The 23,909-nt window shown below is 38.2% G+C and overlaps 1 protein-coding gene across 4 annotated transcripts in view; it reads right to left on the bottom strand.

Annotated features, from left to right (window-relative positions):
* Window positions 1-23,909, bottom strand: part of TRPC4 (transient receptor potential cation channel subfamily C member 4) — a 200,951-nt gene that overhangs the window by 45,361 nt on the left and 131,681 nt on the right. Inside the window, exon 4 of one of the 4 annotated variants that reach the window (XM_061133195.1) lies at window positions 8,252-8,594. The exons of 1 other annotated variant lie outside the window; for it this stretch is intronic. In XM_061133195.1, coding sequence (XP_060989178.1) covers window positions 8,252-8,594 — 343 coding nt within the window. Of the gene's footprint in view, window positions 1-8,251; window positions 8,595-23,909 lie in introns of those variants that run through there. 2 more of the 4 variants (XM_061133196.1, XM_061133198.1) reach the window with 2 other exon arrangements.

Genomic DNA, 23,909 nt, shown 5'->3' with positions numbered 1-23,909 from the left:
TTGTTCCTTAATTTTTTGTGTTTAAAAACCTCTGAAATTTCTGAATCAGTCAACAGAGGGGAGAATTCAAAATCTGAACTTTTCATAAAAATCCATCTATTACAATTATAGTCAGCATGCCACACTTCAAAAAAATACTGATTTAAAAGGACAGTCAATAATTAAGTATGCTTAGTTTGAAGGCATCTAAAAAAGCTTAAATTAGTATAGTTTTGATATCATCAGTTCAACATTTAGATAAAAAAATCAGGAATATACACTTAAGGAAGTACATGTTTTGAAACTATGCCAAAGAACAATAATAACATGTTAGTTTTAGATTAAGATGTAAAAAATATAGAACTTTAGAATTCTAGCTTGTCTGTTTATGACACAAATGCAGTAACTTAAAAATCAAGTGAAATGTTTCTGTCAATGCACTATTAGACGTTTTATAGGATTTCTGTTTAAAATTTTTCATGATAACTAAGGCATTAGATATTTATGTAGCTGCAAAAACAATAAATATTCCTCATCACCTTTCCAATGAGTGACAGTACTCACTTAATAAATATTTTCTAATGAGTGGTTGCTGATTTTTTCACTATGAAAATGATCACTTTTCACCTACAGTAAAGTTCTATTTTTAAAACAATTATGTAAAGAAGAAATCTCTATCTTTACATTTCCTGAAAGCTCCCTACACACACATACATACATACACCAATGAAAGATTTAAATATAGATAACTAATGAAAACCTATTGCATAACACAGGAAGCTCTACTCAGTGCTGGTAGTAATCTAAATGGGAAGGAAATCCAAAGAAGAGGGGGAGATATGTGTACATATAGCGGATAGTTGATTCACTTTGCTGTATGGTAGGAAACAACACAACACTATAAAGCAACTAAACTCCAACAAAAAATTTAAAAAATCAATGATGTCCCTGGAAGCTAAGAAATTTAACTTCAGGACTTAGCGAGTGAATATGGAAACTAAAAAAGAAACAGCTCAAGGTCACAGCAAAGGACTTTGTTCTTTCTTTCCAGAATAGATCGCTTCGGTCAGTGTTAGGGAACCGCTTATACAGCACAGGTTTTAGAATAGTGGTGGGCTGTGGAGATGGAAACACAGGTAATGCTGATGTAACAGTGATAAATTTGCTGTATTAACAAGCATGACATTCAATAGTGAATTATTTTGAGTGTATATCTTAAAGAGTGTGGCCTCTTTAATAGATCAGAAACATGGTCCTCTCATTGACCTGTGTAAAGACTTAAGTTAGCAAACAGAGGCAGAGAAAGTAGGGAAAATGTCTATATTTGGAAACTTAAGTTCCTGAACTATTTTTGACTGTTTGAATTCTACTTCTGACACTCTAGTGGCTCAGCTGGTAAAGAATCTGCCTGCAATGTGGGAGACCTGGGTTCGATCCCTGGGTTGGGAAGATCCCCTGGAGAAGGGAAAGGCTACCCATTCCATTATTCTGGCTTGGAGAATTCCATGGACTGTACAGTCCAAGAGTCGGAGCCAACTGAGAGACTTTCACTTTCACTTTCTCCCAGTCCAAGGGCAGAGGAGGATGAAGAGGACAGAGAAGCTCTGGAGTCAGACTGCCTAGAGTTTGAGTGCGCCGTGCTGCTCAGCAGCTCCAGTTGTGTCCAATTCTTTGCGACCCCATGGACTGTAGCCCACCAGGCTCCTCTGTCCATGGGATTCTCCAGGCAAGAACACTGGAGTGGGTGGCCATGCCCTTCTCCAGGGGATCTTCCCAACCCAAGGATTGAAGCCGTGTCTCCTGCGGCTCCTGCATCAAAGGCAGATTCTTTACTGCTGAGCCACAGGGGAAGCCCAGAGTTAGAATGTAGTATCTACCATTTGTCAGCTCCTTGATCCTGGGAAAGTGATCTAACTTTTCTAAACCAATTTCCTCTCTGAGAAATGAGATACTATTAATAACATCACTTATAATTACTAAATGAAGTGGAGTGACTATGAAGTTCAAATGAGATCTTACATTTTAATCACTTGGCACAGTGCCTAATTTTTTGGTTTCTACTGTTATTACCACCATTACTACTGTTACCATTATACTATCATTATTCTGAACTAACTGAAACCACTTACACCTTCCCTGCAGTCTTTTACTCTGACCCTCCTTCATTTCTGAGGTACTCTTTTCCCATCTTTTCCCCTCTTTACTTGAACCATCAGAACCACGTTGTCAAACATTCTCCCAAGTCCTGTAGATTTCACCTGTCGGTGCATCAAATTTCTATTGCATGTGTGACCCAAAGGGCTTTATTTTCTCTCCAATAAAGAAGTCATTTGGTCAGCAATGGAATGTGCACAAATAACGATTTACACATATGTGAATATTTTGTTTGAGATTTTACTGTGTTACTCTTGATAAATCTTGGTAAAGGTGACCTTATAATTTCTTCCTCACAGTTAAACTGGAAAATGAGGATTCTATGGTGTACTGCAATGAACATCTGGTTTTCCTGAAAATTAAAATATCCCTTTGAATGAATGAACAGATATTTTCCAGCTGTGTTTGAGTGTCTCTATGTGTCTGCAGCTAGTTTGATCAGGTGGTTAGAGTACGTTGTGAAAGGACAGAGTGGGGAGAGTCTTGTTCCTTATAATTCTGGATTTGGGGGGGGCTTTTTGAGCAGATAGATAATTCAGGGGTGAGGCTGAAAGTATGAGTATCTGAAGCCATGTGATCTTAATGCCTATTAAAAGATGAAGAAATGGTCATATGTAACAAAGTATACAGGATTGTTTGTCTCTATGAGTCTTTATCTAGATGCAAATGTGATCACCACTTTTCACTTTTTCAATTTGTCAGGTCTTGTTGAAATGTTCAGATTTTTAAATATCAACACTTTAAAAGATAAAAATATAAAGTAAATCAGGGAAATAAGAGGCCAATTCTGTTGCAGAAAAATTGTTAAATAAGTATGTATTATAGGCAAGATGTATAATCTGGATATTATGAGCAATTCTTAATCTATGCCTAGAAATTCACTAGAAGCTATTTTTAACAGAGCTCAGATTTCTTCCCCTGATATAACTTTTCCTCGGTTCACCCTTCTCATCAAGCTTAGTGTGCACAGATTTGTGTGCTACATAATTATGGCATATTCTTAAGCATACACATAATAATAAGTCACTTCAGCAGCCATTCTATTTTCTCATTGGAAACAAGGCACTTCCTGCTTTATTAATATGATAGCTTTCATTAACATTCTACTTCTTTTGTGAAAAATGTTATCAATTTTATAATTTCATTTTGCTAAGAGATAACATAAGTCTACATCTGGATGTTTCATATATAGGCACACTTTTTTTTTTGCAGGGGAATAAGCTATGGCAGAAATATGATTGTTAAAATTTAGTTATAATGGATTCTGTAAAAAAATTCAAACTAGTTTTGGGAAGGCTTTAAAAATTAGCATTCAATTTTTTTTTTCATATTTTACTCCATATTATCTCCAGAAACAAGTGACATCTGAGTTAAAACTTCTGCTATAACTTAGATGAATTCTCAAAATATGTATTCTACATATAATATGCTATATTTACCTTGCATTTAAATTCTGTGTAAAAATGACTTTCCCATATGAATATTATATTCGTTCCCTTTCCCTAGTATTATTAATATATGGTTAAAGTCAAACTCTTAATAAAGAAAGATCCTTGGGATCATGACACAACAGAAAATAGAAGTAACCATGTCTTTAATCTGACCCCAGGCTTCTTTTAATCCATCACGGTCTTCCCAGTGATACTTTCTCTCTAGATAGTTGAAAAGCATAGCTCTGTTATCAGGCCATATGCATGCAGGATGAAACTTGTTTTACATTTTACTCTAGCTCAAATGGGTCATTTGACAATGTGAGAAATATACTGGTGTCTATCTGTCTATAATCAACCTTTTTATTGAGAGAGTTCTAGCTGAATTATCTGATTAGTTTTTTCTGTTGCTTAAAACTGTATATCTCAAGATGACCAGAATCATAAATTTTATTCTGTATCAGGCTTTTAAATTTCTTTGCTTTATACGCTGAAGTTCATCCTGCAGGAACATGTGTGAGAAGATCTCTAGAGGTTATTTGACAAGAGAAAAGAAGTGTTGATACAACATCTGAAGGAAACATAATTCGAAAAATGTTGCAGGAAATAAGCTACAATTTATCAGCGACACCACAGTGAAAGGACAGAAGAACCATTGTAGATTGTCTTGCAAAGATATCAAACTCAATAGACTTCAATTTATATAGTCAAAAGGATATTGAACTTCAACAGGAAAGATAGTGAAAATGACATAGAAACATTATTCTGCCATGCTACTAAATCACAAGATATCTAGATCTATAACATTGTGTAAGTTCTTACCGTTGAAACACAGCAAAGTATATCAAATAGAAATTCCTAAGCAAAAACCATATTTCTTCATCCCTTTAAGGATGGATTTGGGAGGATAAACTTTAAAGTTAGAAAAATTTTCTATTTAGAAAAAAATGAAACTTTATGATATAAATATATAGAAACAAATAAAGCAAAAGTCTTTTTGTCAGGATACGTGAAATGAGACATATCAAACTAATCATTTCCTTTAAACTACTGTATCATAGGTCTGGGAAACATCTGAAAATGGAAGGAAAGAATAGTAAAATGAAATAATATTTCTTTACAAAGCAAATAGCTCACAGAGGTGACATCAGTTGAAAACCTAAGTTGGTTCAGGAAGACTTGAGAAATTGAAGCATAGAGCTTCAATCAGTCATTGCGAAAATTAACATGATGAGGGAAACAGTTACAGCCACAGTCTTATAAGACTGTTCCTCAGTCTTGTTATTAGAAACTTAGAGCCTTACAATTTAGGGACCATGCAATATATAGTCAGTTACTCAATTTATCAAACAGCAGGACTGAGCAAGGCAATACAGAACATTCATTAGCATAGTCATCAAATTAAACCATGCCTTTTTGTGTCTATCACACTTTTGGTAAAAAGTTAAAGGATCCCTACCCTGCTGTCTTTAGTCCTCCTCTCTCTATCCTCCCCTCTTCCCATCAAAGAAAAGATGAATATTCTCTGCGCTCTCTAGCACAGGATAGCAGGACAAAATGGGACTTACGTTATCACTGTGAATCTTTCATCTTATTGGTGAAAATACAAAATCCTGAGAGATTGTGACCACCCATAATTTTGTAGTCTCTTAGTGATAGAACCTGGACATGTATTCAAATCCGGTGCTTTTTCTTCTACAGCCAAATAACATGGAGAATATGCCTGATACTCATGAAACTAGCAAAACACTTAGAACTCAGTCTCAGATACAAGGCACTCAGAATTCACCAGGCTTGATGAATAATATAACTGTTTTGACAGATCTATTTGAAACAGAAGCATTCTTTTTCTCATGCTCTGCTATTTAAGCAAGATGATCATTCATATGTATTTCTCTTTTATTATAGAACATCTCTTTTCATCCTAAAAATTCCATATAAATTAACTCACTGCAGTCAGGATATCTTAAGAAAAGGCTGCCGTTAGCAGCTATTTCTTTTGGCTGGAATTGTAATTCTCACAATTAAATTTGTACCTTATTTAACCATTCAGCTGTAATTTGGAGATGATTTCTTCTAGCCAATTTTCATGGAAAATTCTGTTACAAGTTTTGCAGGTAGAAGGCAGCCAATAACTGTTTTACTTGTATGAATTATTCAAAGTTTGGAGTTTCCACTTTTTATATTATTTACCATTTTCTGATAGTATATCACATACGTCATTGTTTGTTTACTATCCATTTCTTCAGTAAAAGTTAACCTTTGTAAAGGGAAGGAATATTTTCTTTTCTTACTTGAAAAAAATTTTTTTTGTTTCATTATTACCTTGCACAGTCCTTACTCCATAGAAAGTACACTACATATTTTCATTGACTCCCTAAAGAAAAGACTAGAAATGCTATATCTACCTATGTTGCATTTTATCTACACCATTTTTCAAAGTGAAGTATTCTGTGTTTCACTTGGGACACCAGGATTTTCAGACATTCAATATGTTACACACAGTGGGAAATTTAACCTCTAAAAGCTTCCCTGCAAATTGTTCCCAAGAAATTTTCTGTGAAGGAAACTCAATGAAGAACATATTCCTACTGTGAGATATTTAATTTAAATGGATACAGGGAGGGTCATTTTATACTTAATATCAATTACTGTGTCAAAATTATTTTTATTCAAAAATACATTTACCGACTATCTAAACCTTCCTACATTTACAGACTATCTAAATCTTTCTTCTAACTTAAACAAGATCAGACATTATTTCAGATTAAGGCAAATGTACTCAATTTTAAAGTTCACTTTAGAAGGGTTTTTATATTAGTAATATTGTAAACATCAAATCTTGTTCCTAAGAACTTTTGTTATTGTCAGTACTTACAGTATTTGTAAACTTTAAAAGGCATGTCTATCTTGACTCAGGCACTTTTTTCCCCCTGCCTTTTCCTCATTTTACAGTCTCTCCAGCTATTTTGACAGCTGACCCAAACTGACCTTCTGAGATAGTGAATCGTTAAATTTGTCACATATTTTCTAATTACTAGTGCTGACATGGATATGATAGCAGAGAGGTTAAAATGATGAGCTAAACTGATAAAATGCAATTTCTCAGCAAACCACAGTAGGATAGAAGGAAGAATAATTAAAATTTAAATTTTAACTATGGCTACCATAACAGGAGGAAAGGAAAAAAGGTTTTTGTTTTTGTTTTGCTTTGAAGTTTTCCACTTTACCATGATATGCTGCTGATCCAAAACCAATTTCTTTCTTTTGGAAAGAACAGAGATAGGAAGATGTCCTATTGTTTAATTTCCTATTATTCTGATATACTATACAATTTCAAAGATAAACTTAAAGGGATGTATTTTTTAAAATGGTTATGGTTCCTTAATCACTGCAGATGGTGATTGCAACAATGAAATTAAAAGACACTTACTCCTTGGAAGGAAAGTTATGACCAACCTAGACAGCATATTAAAAAGCAGAGACATTACTTTGCCAACAAAGGTCCGTCTAGGCAAGGCTATGGTTGGACTATAAGGAAAGCTGAGCACCGAAGAATTGATGCTTTTGAACTGTGGTGTTGGAGAAGACTCTTGAGAGTCCCTTGGACTATAAGGAGATCCAACCAGTCCATCCTAAAGGAAATTAGTTCTGAATATTCATTGGGAGGACTGATGCTGAAGCTGAAGCTCCAGTACTTTGGCCACTTGGTGCAAAGAGCTGACCCATTGGAAAAGACCTTGATGCTAGGAAAGACTGAGGGCAGGAGGAGAAGGGGACAACAGAAGATGAGATGGTTGGATGGCATCACTGACTCGATGGACATGGGCTTGGTGGGCTCTAGCAGTTGGTGATGGACAGGGAGGCCTGGCGTGCTGCGGTTCATGGGGTTGCAAAGAGTCGGACATGACTGAGCAACTGAACTGAACTAATGGTTCCTTTATGTACAGTTCACACTAATTCTTCAGAGTGATTTGTACTTTTAGAAGGTGTATTTGTTAAGAGGACTTTGCAGGTGGCTCAGCAGTAAAGAATCCACCTGCCAATGCAGAAGACACAGGTTCCATCCAGGAAGACCCCCTGGAGAAGGAAATGGCAACCCACTCCAGTATTCTTGCCTGGGAAATCCCATGAACAGAGGAACCTGGTGGTCTACAGTCCATGGGGTCACAAAAGAGCCAGAAATGACTTTCTGACTAAACAGCAACAACAAATATGTTAAGAAAATTAAAACATTAAAATGATTATTTGCATAGGGCTAATGAGACACTTTGAAAGTCTTTAGAAGACTCCCTTCTCCAGGGGATCTCTCAACCCAGGGATTGAACCCAGGTCTCCCACACTGCAGTTGGATTCTTTACCAGCTGAGCCACCAGAAGACAAACATCCGCCCCCCCCCCCCCCCAAAAAAATCCAAAACAACCCAGAGAATCAGTCATTTCAGGTTTCAGAATTATTAAAATCTGTAATTCTCAAACCTAAAGTTACATTTCACAGGTGGCATTTGGAGGCAGGTCCACCACAGCTTGTGAAATCTTCATTTAGCTTTGGGGATTAGATCTTGGCGCTACAATGGTCAGAACCTGTTTTAAACATTCCTGCGTCCCCAACTATAATGAATATTCTTTTCTGAGCAACACAATTCCATGGTAGCAACACGTTTGCATTATAGTTTTCTATAGTATCACATTTACCCAGGACCCACGGTAATATCATCCACTCGACGATGGTTGGTGGTGGACCTTGCCTGTTCAAGTCTGACCTGTCGATGTGCTGAGAGGCAAGCAGGAGCAGGAACAGAAAAGTCAAATAGGACGCTGTGTGGCAGATGAACTTGATAAACGGCTTTCGGATGAAGAGTCCGAGGGGGCTTTTGGGAGCTATAAGGTAGCACACAGAGAAGACGGGGAAAAGGAGTCCTACTATGAAACACGTCACCATCTTCACGGCCCAGTGACGTCGCCTCCAGCCGGGGAACTCGTCGTACCAGCGAGACGCCAGCAGTTGTTGACAGTTGGGCTGAGCCACGAACTACAGGGAAAAGGAGAGGAGAAAGGGAGAGTCAGGGTTAGGGGCAGGGCTCCAGCCCATCGGCAGGAAACCAGTCAAGTCACCAGGTCTGTTCTAAACAATTGTACACTTACACCATCATGAAGGGCTTTAGGCCATTCTGAGGACAAAGCTCACTTACTGATAATTTTATACCCAAGGCCAAGTGCTGTGTGCTTAGCCAGACACCACAGGGGTCAAAATACTATGGCTATATCTCAGGAAGCAAAAATAGAGCCGAGGACTAATAATATCCATAGGATGTACTGATAACTGAACAAAACTGTATACAAAGATACACACATATACGTGCCTATGTAAGAATGGTCATATATGTATATGACATAAAATGAAAAATGTTATCTAGTGGTTATTTCTTGCTTTGGTGATTATTTTCCGGTTATGACATTATACTTTTTTCCCCCATTTTTACACTTGATGTATTTTCAGGATTTTCTATAATGAACACTACTGTCATATCAGAAAAAGTAAATATACTTTTAATTGGGTTGAGGCAATAAGAAAATCATATAGGAAAGGATATTAGATGACCAGGATGTAAATCATCATAGCTGAATTGGGAGGAAATAAAGCAAACACCTAACCTAAGTACAATCAATTACCACACACAAAACATTTCCCAAACATGACATTGTTTTTATCCTGCCAACATGTTTTTACATAGATCTCACTCTATTTTAATGATGAAGATAGAAGGGGTTATAAGAGGTCTGAAAATGTATTCAAGAAGGTTACATATGTATTAATAGTAAATGATGAAATGTACAGGATAATAGTAAGTGATGTAAATTAATAGTAAATGATGACATGTCCAGGATCTGTTTTTCTGCACGCTATCTTTCTCACTGAGACTGACAGCTAAGCATTATATAAATTCAGAGGAAACTTTTTCTTCCAGAAATTATTTCCAGGGGTCTATGGGTGAATTTGTATAAGCAGAGAAGAAAGGGGAAGGCAAGGAATGGGGGGAGAGAGAGCAGAGATGCTTGTGAGAAAGTGTTCAGCATGTTTAAAGGATCCTCTGTGGGCACTCCCTATGGACTGTAGCCCGCCAGGCCCCTCTGTTCATGGGATTCTCCAGACAAGAATACTGGAGTGGGTTGCCATGCCCTCCTCCAGGTATCTTCCTAACCCAGGAATCTAACCCATGTCTCTTATGTGTCCTGCATTAGCAGGGTTCTTTACCACTAGCACCACCTGGGAAGTCCACTCTGGATGGCAGTAGAAGCTTTAGTTCCTTGTAAGGGACTCAAGAAAGTTCTGCTGGCATCAAAAATTAGACACACCCTAGAAGCAAAGTGAACACCTGACCCTTTCATAGGACTCTCCTCCTCCCCAATATTTCTTACTTTTCTTCTTCACTCTCGGACTTTATTGATCTCCTTTAGGAGACCCTTACTTGACCCTTACTCTTCTCTAATGGCAAGCAAGCAAACAGCCATTAGATACTCAGAAAGTGGCTTGATGATCATAAACCAAAAGCTGTTTGAAAGTGAGAGACAGGGTGACTGATTCAGTAGTTGAGATGTGCAATATGGGCTGGATGCGAAATGAGTTCTCACGCAACTGTTTCTCTTCATTTTTTTCTTAGATATCGGGTTCATCAAAGGATATAATGGGTAAAGCAACATTTATATAAATTGAATTGAATATATAATACATTCAGCAAATACAGCTAGGAAAATAAAAGTGCATTTCTTCAAGAATGAGATGCTAGGCTCTTTTCACTATTTTGTAAGCTTCAAGCTCCATAATTAGTAAAGTTAAATGTTATAATCCAAAAATAACTTCTGTTAACCCATGAAATAGCTGGCTTAAAAACAAAGATCATGGCATCCAGTCCCATCACTTCATGGCAAACAGAGGGAGAAAAAATGGAAGCAGTGACAGATTTTATTTTCTTGGGCTCCAAAATGATGGCAACCAGTATCTGAAGCCATGAAATTAAAAGATGCTTGCTCCTTGGAAAAAAAAGCTATGACAAACCTAGACAGCATGTTAAAAAGTAGAGACATCACTTTGTTCAAAAAGTTTCATATAGCCAAACTATGATTTTTCCAGTAGTTATACACGGATATGAGAGTTGGACCATAAAGAAGGCTGAACATGGAAGAATTGATGCTTTTGAACTGTGGTGTTGGAGAAGACTCTTCAAAGTCCCTTGAACAGCAAGGAGATCAAACCAGTCAGTCCTAAAGGAAAGCAACCCTGAATACTCATTGGAAGGACTAAAAGGATACTAAAGCTGAAGCTCCAGTACTTTGGCCACCTGGTGTGAAGAGACAACTCATTGGAAAGGACCCTGATGCTGGGAAAGACTGAAGGCAAAAGAAGTAGGGGGAGGCAGAGGGTGAGATGATTAGATAATATCACTGACTCAATGGACATGGATTTGAGCAAACTCCGGGAGATGGTGAACGACAGAGGAACCTGGCGTGCTGCAGTCCATGGGTTGAAGAGTCGGACACGACTTAGTGACTGAACAACAACACATTCCTTGTTCATTATTTTCGTCTGAGTTAAGTGTTTGAAAGTCAAATAGAGCTTTACTTGAATATCTCCAGAGGACTGGCAAACAGAGATATAGGTATTAACAAGTATCAGTTTGGGTTAGTTTCCCTTCCCCACCCCCAATACACACACATAATCCTTCATGTCAGCGTTTTATAAACAAAGAATAGCTTATCAACTATTATCTCATATAATCTATTTTCTACAGTGTCTTTCATTAGAATTTAACACAGTTGAAAGACCATGATAGAAGGGAGTTAGCGAAAAGTATGGAAAAATGCAAGACATAATGAGCAATTGCTATCACCTCATTAATTCTCAGAAATTGAAGGAACACGTAAGGGTTTAAGCATGAACAACACATGTCATACAGGCAGAAAAAGTAAAAGAAAGATATATACTTTGTTCAACAGGGTCTTGTGAAATCTAGGACTCACATACTTGTTCCTTCTTGGCCCAAATTTTATTAGAACATGAGACACCCCAGGGCAATTGAGCAAATAACTTTATTGGGAGCATTTAAGATTTGCTCGGGGCAGGAGGAGAAGGGGATGACAGAGGATGAGATGGCTGGATGGCATCACCAACTCCACAGGCATGAGTTTGAGTAAACTCCAGGAGTTGGTGATGGACAGGGAGGCCTGGTGTGCTGCAATTCATGGGGTCGCAAAGAGTTGGACACGACTGAGCAACTGAACTGGACTGAACTGAAGGTTTGCTTGGATAAATATTTCATTGCCTAATACATAAAAACAGACTGTGTTAAATAACCTAGAAAACGCAAATCATTTAATTTTTTATAGAACACCTGTCATTGTCAGGTGCTGGGTTAGCCTTAATCTTTACTAGTGCTTCTTCTTAAAAGATGTTTCTTAACACCATACACAAAAATAAACTCAAAATGGATTAAAGATCTAAATGTAAGACCAGAAACTATAAAACTCCTAGAGGAGAACATAGGCAAAACACTCTCTGACATAAATCACAGCAGGATCCTCTATGACCCACCTCCCAGAATATTAGAAACAAAAGCAAAAATGAACAAATGGGACCTAATGAAACTTAAAAGCTTTTGCACAACAAAGGAAACTATAAGCAAGGTGAAAAGACAGCCCTCAGATTGGGAGAAAATAATAGCAAATGAAGCAACAGACAAAGGATTAATCTCAAAAATATACAAGCAACTCTTGAAGGTCAATTCCAGAAAAATAAATGACCCAATCAAGAAATGGGCCAAAGAACTAAACAGACATTTCTCCAAAGAAGACATACAGATGGCTAGCAAACACATGAAAAGATGCTCAACATCACTCATTATCAGAGAAATGCAAATCAAAACCACAATGAGGTACCATTACACGCCAGTCAGGATGGCTGCTATCCAAAAGTCTACAAGCAATAAATGCTGGAGAGGGTGTGGAGAAAAGGGAACCCTCTTACACTGTTGGTGGGAATGCAAACTAGTACAGCCACTATGGAGAACAGTGTGGAGATTCCTTTAAAAACTGGAAATAGAACTGCCATATGACCCAGCAATCCCACTTCTGGGCATACACACTGAGGAAACCAGATCTGAAAGAGACACGTGCACCCCAATGTTCATCACAGCACTGTTTATAATAGCCAGGACATGGAAGCAACCTAGATGCCCATCAGCAGATGAATGGATAAGGAAGCTGTGGTACATATACACCATGGAATATTACTCAGCCGTTAAAAAGAATTCATTTGAATCAGTTCTAATGAGATGGATGAAACTGGAGCCCATTATACAGAGTGAAGTAAGCCAGAAAGATAAACACCAGTGTAGTATACTAACACATATATATGGAATTTAGAAAGATGGTAATGATAACCCTACATGCAAAACAGAAAAAGAGACACAGATGAACAGAACAGACTTTTGGACTCTGTGGGAGAAGGCGAGGGTGGGATGTTTCAAGAGAACAGCATCGAAACATGTATGTTATCTAAGGTGAAACAGATCACCAGCCCAGGTGGGATGCATGAGACAAGGGTTCGGGCCTGGTGCACTGGGAAGACCCAGAGGGAGCAAGTAGAGAGGGAGGTGGGAGGGGGGATCGGGATGGGGAATACGTGTAAATCTATGGCTGATTCAAGTCAATGTATGACAAAAACCACTACAATACTGTAAAGTAATTAGCCTCCAACTAATAAAAATAAATGAAAAAAAAAAAGATGTTTCTTTAATTATTGGAAAGTACATATCTGTGCTTAGTAAATGAATAGTGTGCTCAACTTTTTTTACTAAACACTGACACAGTGAGGTTTACAGAGAGGTAAAGAACAGAGACAGGACAATATAAGAAGAGTAGGAGTGAGTCTATGTAATCCACCTTTCCCAAGATGTGGATGTCATTTGGCTACTAATTTGTTCTAATCTTAGGATTGAAACAAGCACAGCAGTATTCCTAAGAATCTCTGTGAATCTAAATATTCTCATAATGATCTGACACCCTCTTTCTTCTACACTTGTTTGTTGCATGTCTACACTAGTATTTTCCAAATTACACCCCACTGATATAATAGACTTTTCCATGAAAAACGTTACCAACTTAAATATTAAGAGAATTAAAATTTTATATCGCAAAAATTTTCACTGTACTTAATTGCTAAGTGGATTAAAAGACATCATCTCTCTCATGTCCCCATATCCCTTTCTTCCTTCTTTCCTTCTGTTCTTTGCTTCCTTCCCAGATGCTTCCTTCTTCCCACTTTTTCTTTGTCCCCTCCTTCCTGTTTTTCTTTCTCTCTTTCTCCCCAACCCCTTGTCTCTTGGTTTCCTTGGGTTATTTGAGACTACTCAGCTTTACACCCCAAATGGTGCTAGTGGTAAAGAACCTGCCTGCCAGTGCAGGAGACATAAGAGGCCGGGGTTCAATGCCTGGGTGGCGAAGATCTCCTGGAGGAGGGCATGGCAACCCACTCCAGTATTCTTGCCTGGGAAACCCCAGGGACAGAGGATTCTGGTGGGCTTTGGTCCATAGGGTCACAAAGAGTCAGCTACCACTGAAGTGACAGAGCATCACAGCTTTATGCCAACCCCATTTGAAGGACACTCTCAGAGGGGCCCCTCCATCTCTGTGACACCTGCCACTGGTCCAGTCCAGCAAAGCCTCTCCAGGTGGACCCTCGCATTGCCTGCTGGGAGTGTACAGATCCTGCTCCTCTACTCCATCTTTCTACTGCACAGTGAGTAATGGGAACCAACATCTCAGCACCATCCCGGGGCTGGGGTGGTAGGGTGTCTTGGAAACCCACAACGTAACAACCCCTTCTCACTCTACAATTGCTGGCCAAGACTTAAGCAATTCTATCACGTTAAAATTCATATTAAAATAGACATTCAAATTCATATTTGTGCCATGAATTTATAAAAAAGAAAATATCTCCTATCCCTCTCTTGCTATAACTTTTTAAAAAAAGTTTAAAAACCCCTAATCTCATGATTATTTATAAAATTGTTGAACCATGGTATTTTAAATATTGAAGAAACTGTGAAGATTACTGAATCCTACCTTATTTTTACAAATAAAGTGAATTCCAGTATCAATGATTTAACAACAACTCTACAAGGGACTTCCCTGTTGGTCCAGTGGTTAAGACTCTGTGCTTCTACTGCAAGGAGCAGAGATTCCATCCCTGGTCAGGGAACTAAGATCCCACATGATGCAAGGCACAGTGCATCCCACTTCCCCCAAAATAGCCTGTGGTTAAAAGAATAAAAGCAACCACTCAAAATACTAAAACAACAACAGGCCAAAAAGAAAACAAATAAAAAATGATGAAAGAAGACAAAGCTTCACAGACAAACAAATACTCAGAAACTCAAACAACCAAGAAATCTCACTATTATGGGAGAAAATTAAAATATTAATTGAGTATGGACAAAATAAATAGAAACAATTTCAAAAATTAATAGAGCTCTGATAATTAAAATAACTATGCATCAGATTTGCTATTTATTTTTTCTTTATCTTTTTGGTTTTTCAATATATTTTTTCATTTTAAAACGTTGTGTCCAAAGTTCAGACATTGACCCAATTCTCGTAACAAGCAAAATCTAGATTCTGGAAACAACCAACCTGGCAGCTTAATGCATCTTAACTCAGTCAGGTAGCTACATGGGCGTTTCAATTGGCTGTTGGACAATTATAAAGAGAGTTGAAACTTTTGGGTTGAATGAATTACAGTGAGTTATGTAAGGGCTTAAAAGGCTCACATATTCATATACACGCCAGTTTCCCCTGGGTCTTACAATTTATTTCTTAGAATTTCACAAATAATCTATATCCTTTGGAGTTTTATTTCCTCCGTGGAGAGGAATGTTTTATTTCCTCTGCCCAGGAATATTTTTCGACAACTCATTTTGTAAAGTTGATAACAAGGCTTAAGAATGCTTTGTAGGCAGAAAGCTTCAGGAAATTATTTTCTTCATAGTTGAAAATCCTTTCTTTCTTTTACTTCTGCCCTTTAGTCCCTTCATAACTGCCAATGACCCTTAACTGTCTGAGCCTTTTTCTGTTTCTAGAGATAGCTTGAGTTGTGTTCCTAATTAAAACAATTCTCCAGTCTCCCCAAGCATGCTCATAACTAATCACCCTCCTACTTCATTATTCAAAGCATCCTTTTCACCTGGTCCTCCCTAGTTTGAGTCAACCATATTATGCATCATCTATGAGTTGGACATTGGGTAAACAAGTGTGAGAGGACCAAGATCTTTAAGAACCACATACATCTGTCTTCTAGGATCTCAAAATATGCTGGGGACTGACCACGTGACTGGATAACTTAATAAAGAGCATTGTATGACTTGTGAGAAAAGAGACTGAATGCATAGGAGGAATTATGTCTAACGTGAAATAGGGGAAATTGAAGGACAGAGGTAGACTTGATTAGTCAAGCCTGAGATAATAGACTTTGGGGGGGGGTGTGTGTGCAGTTTTCAAAAGATTCATTAAAAATGCAATAGTGCATGGGTTAAAGTCAGGTGGTGTCATCTTTTTCTCTTGTACCACTGTGGCTACAGATTTAACTTCATTTACAGATGACCTGCATCCATGAAATTAAAAGACACTTGCTCCTTGAAAAAAAAAGTTATGACCAACCTAGACAACATACTAAAAAGCAGAGACATTACTTTGCTAACAAAGGTCCATCTAGTCAAAGCTTTTGTTTTTTCAGTAGTTGTGTATGGATGTGAGAGTTGGACTATAAAGAAAGCTGAGTGCCGAAGAATTGATGTTTTTGAATTGTAATGCTGGAGAAGACTCTTGAGAGTCCCTTGGACTACAAGGAGATCCAACCAGTCCATCCTAAAGGAAATCAGTCCTGAATATTCATTGGAAGGACTGATGCTGAGGCTGAAACTCCAATACTTTGGCCACCTGATGCGAAGAACTGACTCATTAGAAAAGACCCTGATGCTGGGAAAGATTGAAGGCGGGAGGAGAAGGGGACGACAGAGGATGAGATGGTTGGATGGCATCACCGACTCAATGGACATGAGTTTGAGTAAACTCCAGGAGTTTGTGATGGACAGGGAAGCCTGGCGTGCTGCAGTCCATGGGGTGGTAGAGTGAGACATGACTGAGCTACTGAACTAAACTGAACAGATGACCTCAAAAATCTACTTTAGAGCTCTTCATGAATGTGAAGCTCAAGCCCAGAGGCCCTCCTCACTTCCTTGATATAACCTGACATCTAGTTTCTAATAATCTGACGTTTGGTGATAAGTCTCTGTTTTCCTGATCCAGATATTTCATAATTTGATTCATATTTTACATGAATGATAAAAATTAAATAAATAATTTAGGCTGAGTTGGGAGAGCAGAAGAGTAAGAAAATGGAAAGATGTGAAAGATTGTTTTGCAGATTGGCTGTGTTTCCTTGGAGGTAACCTGGTTGGGCTAACTCCAGGATACTATGCAAGGTTTAAAAAGCATCAAAGAAGCAAAATAGTAGTTGCATAAAGTGGGGCAATGAATTTTGATAGGCACAGCTTGGTAGGTGCATAATTTTAGTTCAGATTTAGAGAATATCATGTTAAAAACTAGAGGATGGAGATAAGTATGTTCAGATGAGCCACCTCATATTCTAGAAGGTTATATTCAATGATGAATATGCTGGAGATGGAGTATAAAAGGATATTTCAGCCATAGTTTAGGATACAGACAAAAATGTTTACTGAAGCAATTTCTCCAGTCTAGGTCCTTGCTGCTCAGTGGAGGCTGAGGACAGTAACACGAGGGATGACTGTACTATCACTTATAGTCTTATACACAAATACATGATATTTATTCACTTTCATTGTATTACAGAGTATTGCAATTATGCCAATTTTTATATGTGTTCCTATTATATAAACTAAGTTTAATGAAGTGACAAAATAAGGACTTTTAAAAAAGATTTCTATACAAAACTTATACTCACAAGATAATTAAAGCATGCATGCATGCAGGCTATTGCTTTAGTTGTATCCAACCCTTTGTGATCCTATGAACCATAGCCCGCCAGGCTCCTCTATCCATGGGATTCTCCAGGCAAGAATACTGGAATGGGTTGCCATGTCATCCTCCAGGGGATCTTCCCAACCATGGATTGAACCCACGTCTCTTACATCTCCTGTATTGGCAGGTGGGTTCCTTACCACTAGGGCCATCTGGGAAGCCCCTAATTTGAGCACAGGGAATACCAATAAAATAACTAGTTGACTAATTGAATTTTTATCAGCTTCGTCAAAAAAAGTAAAAAAGTCAATGAAGAATTAATTATATCTGAGAAGACATTGGCTAAGAAGCCTGAGATTAGTTAAGAAGACTGATAAACTTCAAGCTATATCCCCCACAGGACACTGGTCAACAACCTCCTGGCTTTGTCAAGTTCAAAAAAATCTCTCCAGTCATCAAATCACCTGATAATTTGTTTGCACATGCATGTCAAATTCAGGTTTGCAGACTGGAATTCAATGAATAACTCAGAACATTATTACGAGGGCACCACTTCTGATGTCTACATATCCAGAAGGGAAGATGACAACGACACTCCATCTGACAGAGCTGGTGAGGCGGGGGCAGGATTGAACTTCTTAAATCATTTCTGGGCTGAAATTCAAAATTGGTTTGGCAGCTGAGCTGGGCTGATGAGTGGGCAATAACGGGAAGTTGAAAATGCAGAGACAAAGGAAATAAGGTGGGAGGTGATAAACCCAACATTGAGTACATTAAATTATTGAACTTGACAAACAAACCAAATGAGGTTTTGGTAGTGGGAAAGCAGAATCAATAGATATTGTTAGTTCTCTGGAAATTACAAAGGGCAGAGGTCGGTAGAAATGCCACCTCTATTCATCGACAACCTCGTCAGGATGCCCATGAAGGACTGTTTTAAGCTGTCTTGGAAAACAGAGGAAAAACTGCCAGTCATTTCTAGCTGGCTACCTAGATGTTTTCATAAAAATGAAGAGAGATGTGGAGGCAAAAAATTATACAGTTATGAAGGGACCACCATTTGCCTGTTGAATCATGTAGGTGAATCATAGATGAGAATGGCCGAATGGAAAACAGGAGAAAAGTTAGATCCTGATCTTGACCAGCCATCACCGGACTGGTTTTCCACTCCGATGAGCCACTGACAGTGTCTGCACAGTGTCTGCACAGATGAGCAGCGGCTCAGAAAGGGTGGTCCCTTCTTAGTCTCCTGGAGACCAAACTGTTAGCTTATTGGGGACTAAACCGTGCTCTATTACCTTCCAAGAATCCAGGAGGGAAAAAAGTGACATGATGGGAATGAGTACTATTTGTTGTTTTGACACGAAAGGCTACAGTCACTCTTCCTTTCCCTTTTCTATCCCTTTTCACATAATTTCAAGACCAACTATTTCTTAGAAAAAAAAAAAAAAGACTAAACCATGATATGTGTTGATAGAAATTTGGAGAAAATGGAGCTCTCATACATTGGCCATCAAAATATAAATGGTCAACCACTTCGGAAAACAGTTTGCAGGATTAAAAAAAAAAAAAAAAAACATACATTTACCACACGATGGGTTTATTTCAATACCAGGCATTTTCCAAGAGAAAGGAAGATGTATGGCCACACAAATACTAGCACTCAAGTGTCATAGTAGCTTTGTTTTTTAATAGCCTCAAACAAGAATAATTCAAATTTCCATCATCCAGTGGATAGATAAACAAAATATGGTATATCCAGGCTGTAACGTACAATGTGATAAATATAATTCATATGGCTGTATGTCATATATGAACGAACAATGGTAAGAGGTAAATCCTAAGAGTTCTTATCACAAAAATCTTTTTTCTATTTCTTAATTTTATACCTACTTGAGATGACAGATGTTCCCTAAACTAACTGGGAGCATCATTTCATGATGTATGTAAGTCAAATCATTATGCCATAAGGGCTTCCCAGGTGACTCAGTGGTAAAGAATCCACCTGCCAATGCAGGAGGTGCAAGGGACGCGGGTTTGACCCCTGGGTTGAGAAGATTCCCCTGGAATAGGAAGTGGGACCCATTCCAGTATTCCTGCCTGGAAAATTCCATGGACAGAGGAGCCTGGCGGGCTACATACAGTTCATGAGGTCTCAAAGAGTCGGGCACGACAGCATGCATGCTTCACGCCACTCTCATGAGATATTATCATAACATTAGATATCATTATTTCAGGCTTACACTAGGAAAAAAAAGTGGGCTACTTTTTGCTAAAACCTATAGCTTCCGGGTTCTTTCTCCATCTAACCTATGTACCATTTTCCTGAGATGATGGGCCTTGTAAAATGCAAATTGAACTGTGTTTCTTTCTCTATTAAAAGTCTACACAGTCTCCAGGAAAATGTCTCATGTTTATATAAAGCCTGCCAGGCCCTGAGCTCCTTTGTTATAAGGCTGCTTTCCTCCATTCTTGCATATTTATACTGTCAGCACACATTCAAACTCCTCAGAATGCTCTGATCATGTCTGGACCTTTCTTCCTGTTTTAGTAGCAATATATGCCGATACTTTTGCCTAATATTATCCATTTCCTGTTTCCTCACAGTGAATTCCTCGTGGGTCTTCCAGCTCAGCTTCTACTCACCTGATCATTCTTACAGTCAACTCTTCTTTTTCCTAGTACTCATATTGTTCCTTGAGTATACACTTACAATTGCACTTACTCCTCTTATCTCCTGCATTTTAATTATGGGCTTCAGTGAGCTACTTGAGAAGGGTCTGTCATTTTTCATCACTTGATCCTTCACACCAGTGCCTGGTTCCATGATGTCAATGAACATTTGCTCAATTGAATTAAATGCTGAACATAGCTCAGGACTTATGAGTCCGTTTAATTAGGCACTAACCACTCATGTAAGTTCCACAGCAAAGCCTGGTTGAAATCATTAGCCTCAATACTAAGAAGGGCACTGTATATTCTTATGCTTCTTTCCAGAAATTACAAAATTAGCTGCTTCTCTTTCTTCTGAATATAACATTAATTAGTCCAGGCAGCTCCCTAGGAGATCCATGGTGCTGCTTGAATATAGGATAAGAAACTGCTTTGGTCTAGGTTACATGTCAGTGCTTAGAAGCCATTGAAAATCAAGTTGTTCTTGGAAAATACATCTTTACAAGGAGTACAGAGGCAGAATATTTCAAGAAGTTTCCAAGGAAATATATTTCAGAGAAATATAATTCAATTCCATGAGTTCAGTGAAAGAGAGACAAAAGCTTGAAGTGATCAATGTAGTTGTCAGGGCAGTGGTCTTCTTAATATTGCTTTAAAAAAGGTAATAATGATACTCTTTTCTATACCTTGCTCTTTTGTGTAATCAGAAGTATGCATGTCTGATGAAAATTGTAAAGAAAAAAAGACAAAGCAACCTCAACAGACTCATTCTCTTGACTACAAAACTATCCATGATGTCCAAACATTGGGAAGAAATGGCAATGTTGGACTTTTATGCAAGAAAATATTGATGTTAAAAATGCATACGTACAAACTACAAACTTTTAAGAATCATTTTCGTCTCTATACAGAGGATGTTTATTCTTTACTACCCATACAGAACTGAAGCACTTTAAAAGTAGATTCAAAGTTTTATTCTCCTCTTATGAACATTTACCAGACAACATATAGGATAGGTTAAAGCAAATTTCATATTTTGACTTGGAATTCTCAAAACCCACTACCATGCTGTTCCCAGAAGTAAATATATCCTCAAATTTCATTGCATCACTTGTAAGCTTTTGTAATACAATCTGTTTGTAAAGGAGGGATTGTCTCTAAAAGATTTTCAGAATTTATCTTTAACTATCATAGGATGTGAACGTTTCCTATGCCAGCACCAGTATCCATCCCAACCTCCCCCCACCGACCCACCCCACCACTGATGCTGCCACAGTACAATTCAGGTGGTCCTATGGATGGTCATCCTACAACTCCTAGTCCATCTGCTAATGTGGGGATGTCCAAAATTGCACATCTACTTTCCTGGCGGCAGAACCAAGACTGTCCCTCTAGTTCTTTTTATATTTATATATTTGTTTGTGTGTGTGTGTGTGTGTGTGTGCGCGCGTGTATGTGTGTGTGTGTGTTAAGTCGCTTCAGTTTTGTCTCTTTGAGACCCTATGGACTGTAACCTATCAGGCTCCTCTGTCCAGGGGATTCTCCAGGCAGCAATACTGGAGTGTGTTGCCATTTCCTCTTCCAGGGGATCTTGCCAACCCAGGGACCAAACCCGTTTCTTCTGTCCCCTGCATTGGCAGGTGGGTTCTTTACCACTACTGCCTCCTGGGAAGCCCTATATATTCACACTTATATCTAACTAGCAAGGGTCTGTTTATGAGATGAAAAGAATTCATACACAATGACAGCTAATTGGATTCACCTTAATCTTTCATTTGCATTTAGGAAATGAGAAAAGATAGTGAATGAAAGAGATTTGGGTCTCAGAACTGAAGGAACTGTGCCTTCCCACCCTGGGTTCTTCCCACCATCCTGTCTGTGGTCCAAGTCTCCCGGTCTAGACTGACTCTGGGAGAAGGAAGGGCGAGCAGTCAGAATGTCTCCACCCTTCAGTACTCCAGTCCTCTCTATCTTATAATAGTGATTAGATTTCTTGGTTCAAACAGACTTGAGAATTTTCCATACTTGTTAGTAAATAGAGTTACAGTCTTGGCAATGATAAAGATAATGATAATTATACCGAATGCCTCATTTTTGTACCTAGAATTTTCAGTGGAAATAAATGAAAACTATGAGTACATTTACAAATGCTCAAGAATTTCTTGTAAAATTCTTCCATAGAGGTGGAAAGTCCATTTGATAGCAAGCAGAACCTATCTGCTTCATATCAACTAGACATATTATTGCCAACTGTGAGAAACTATTTAGCCATCTCCAAACATTTATAATGTAATTTTTGGTATATCATACAGATGAGGAAGGTAGTCAAAATATTTACTTATATTTCTGTCAGGATAATTTTACTTTACCTAGAACACTGTTGAAGGCTGAAAACGGTATGAACTTTGGCTAAATTCAGTAAGACTATGACACCTCTTCCGGATACTTCTGTTAGGCACCTTATTTTCTAATCCCAAAGGAATTCAAATGTCACAACAGAAATTCAACACAGGGATGTTTTCATACCCATTTCCAGAATTTAAAAACAATGAGTAAGGTTCTAGAAAGCATAATATTTAAATCAAAAGTACTAATTTTTAGGACCTCACTTAGTTAGTAGAAAGTTAAAGTCCCTCCAAATGACAAAGAAACTCCTTTTTTTCTCTCCATATAAATAAATAGCATCCAAGTAATCTCAACCTTCTCAGCACACTGAAGATAGACTCATTTAGCAAAGTGAAAGTCGCACCCGACTCTTTGCGACCCCATGGAGTGGATAGCTGCCAGGTTCCTCTGTTCATGGAATTCTCTAGGCCAGAATACTGGAGTGGGTGGCCTTCCCTTCTCCAGGGGATCTTCCCAACCCAGGGATCGAACCCAGGTCTCCCACATTGTAGGCAGATTCTTTACCAGCTGAGCTACAAGGGAAGCCCCAGATTACTGGAGTGGGTAGCCTATCCCTTCTCCTGCGGATCTTCCTGACCCAGGAATTGAACCGGGCTCTCCTGCACTGCAGGTGGATTCTTTACCAACTAAGCTGAGGAAAGAAACCTTTATGGCTTAATTTCTTGAGATTGACAGTCGCACTACTTCATCTTTAGCACAATATTCTTAATGCTATGTAAGTTACAAGTTTGCCCAAAGAAGGAAATGTCCTCTTCCAACTGAAGCGAAGTCCAAGGCAGAATTTTCCAGCCCAGGACACTGTGGAGGCAGAAAATGCCCAGCAGGGAAACGTGGGGAGTCTCCCTTGAGATAGTTTTTCACAGTGTCACTGCAGTCTTGGGCTCAAAAAGTACCTAGATGTTTAAAGATTGGGAATATTTTTGAGTTGAAGATCTGGAACATTTATTCATTATCTAAGAGGTGATAATATTTGCTGGTACTAAATGTGAGTCCAGTCACTGCCTAATACCCAGATTTGAAGAGAATTCAAAACATCCCAACGATCTGTCAGTAACATTGGAAAGATGTCAAATAAATGCCCAAATACAAATTGTCTTATCCTTGTGAGGAGTATAAAGTATAAATTAACATTGAAAGATAATATTACTGATAATCAGTAATCATTATAGGATTACTAAATAAGAAGGCAAAACTTTGTGAAGCAACTAGGGAATAA

Source organism: Dama dama, chromosome 30, assembly GCF_033118175.1.
Source record: "Dama dama isolate Ldn47 chromosome 30, ASM3311817v1, whole genome shotgun sequence".
NCBI classification, from domain to species: Eukaryota; Metazoa; Chordata; class Mammalia; order Artiodactyla; family Cervidae; genus Dama; species Dama dama.
The sequence above is the reverse complement of the archived record's forward strand: the minus strand, read 5'-3'. Positions and strand labels throughout refer to the sequence as shown.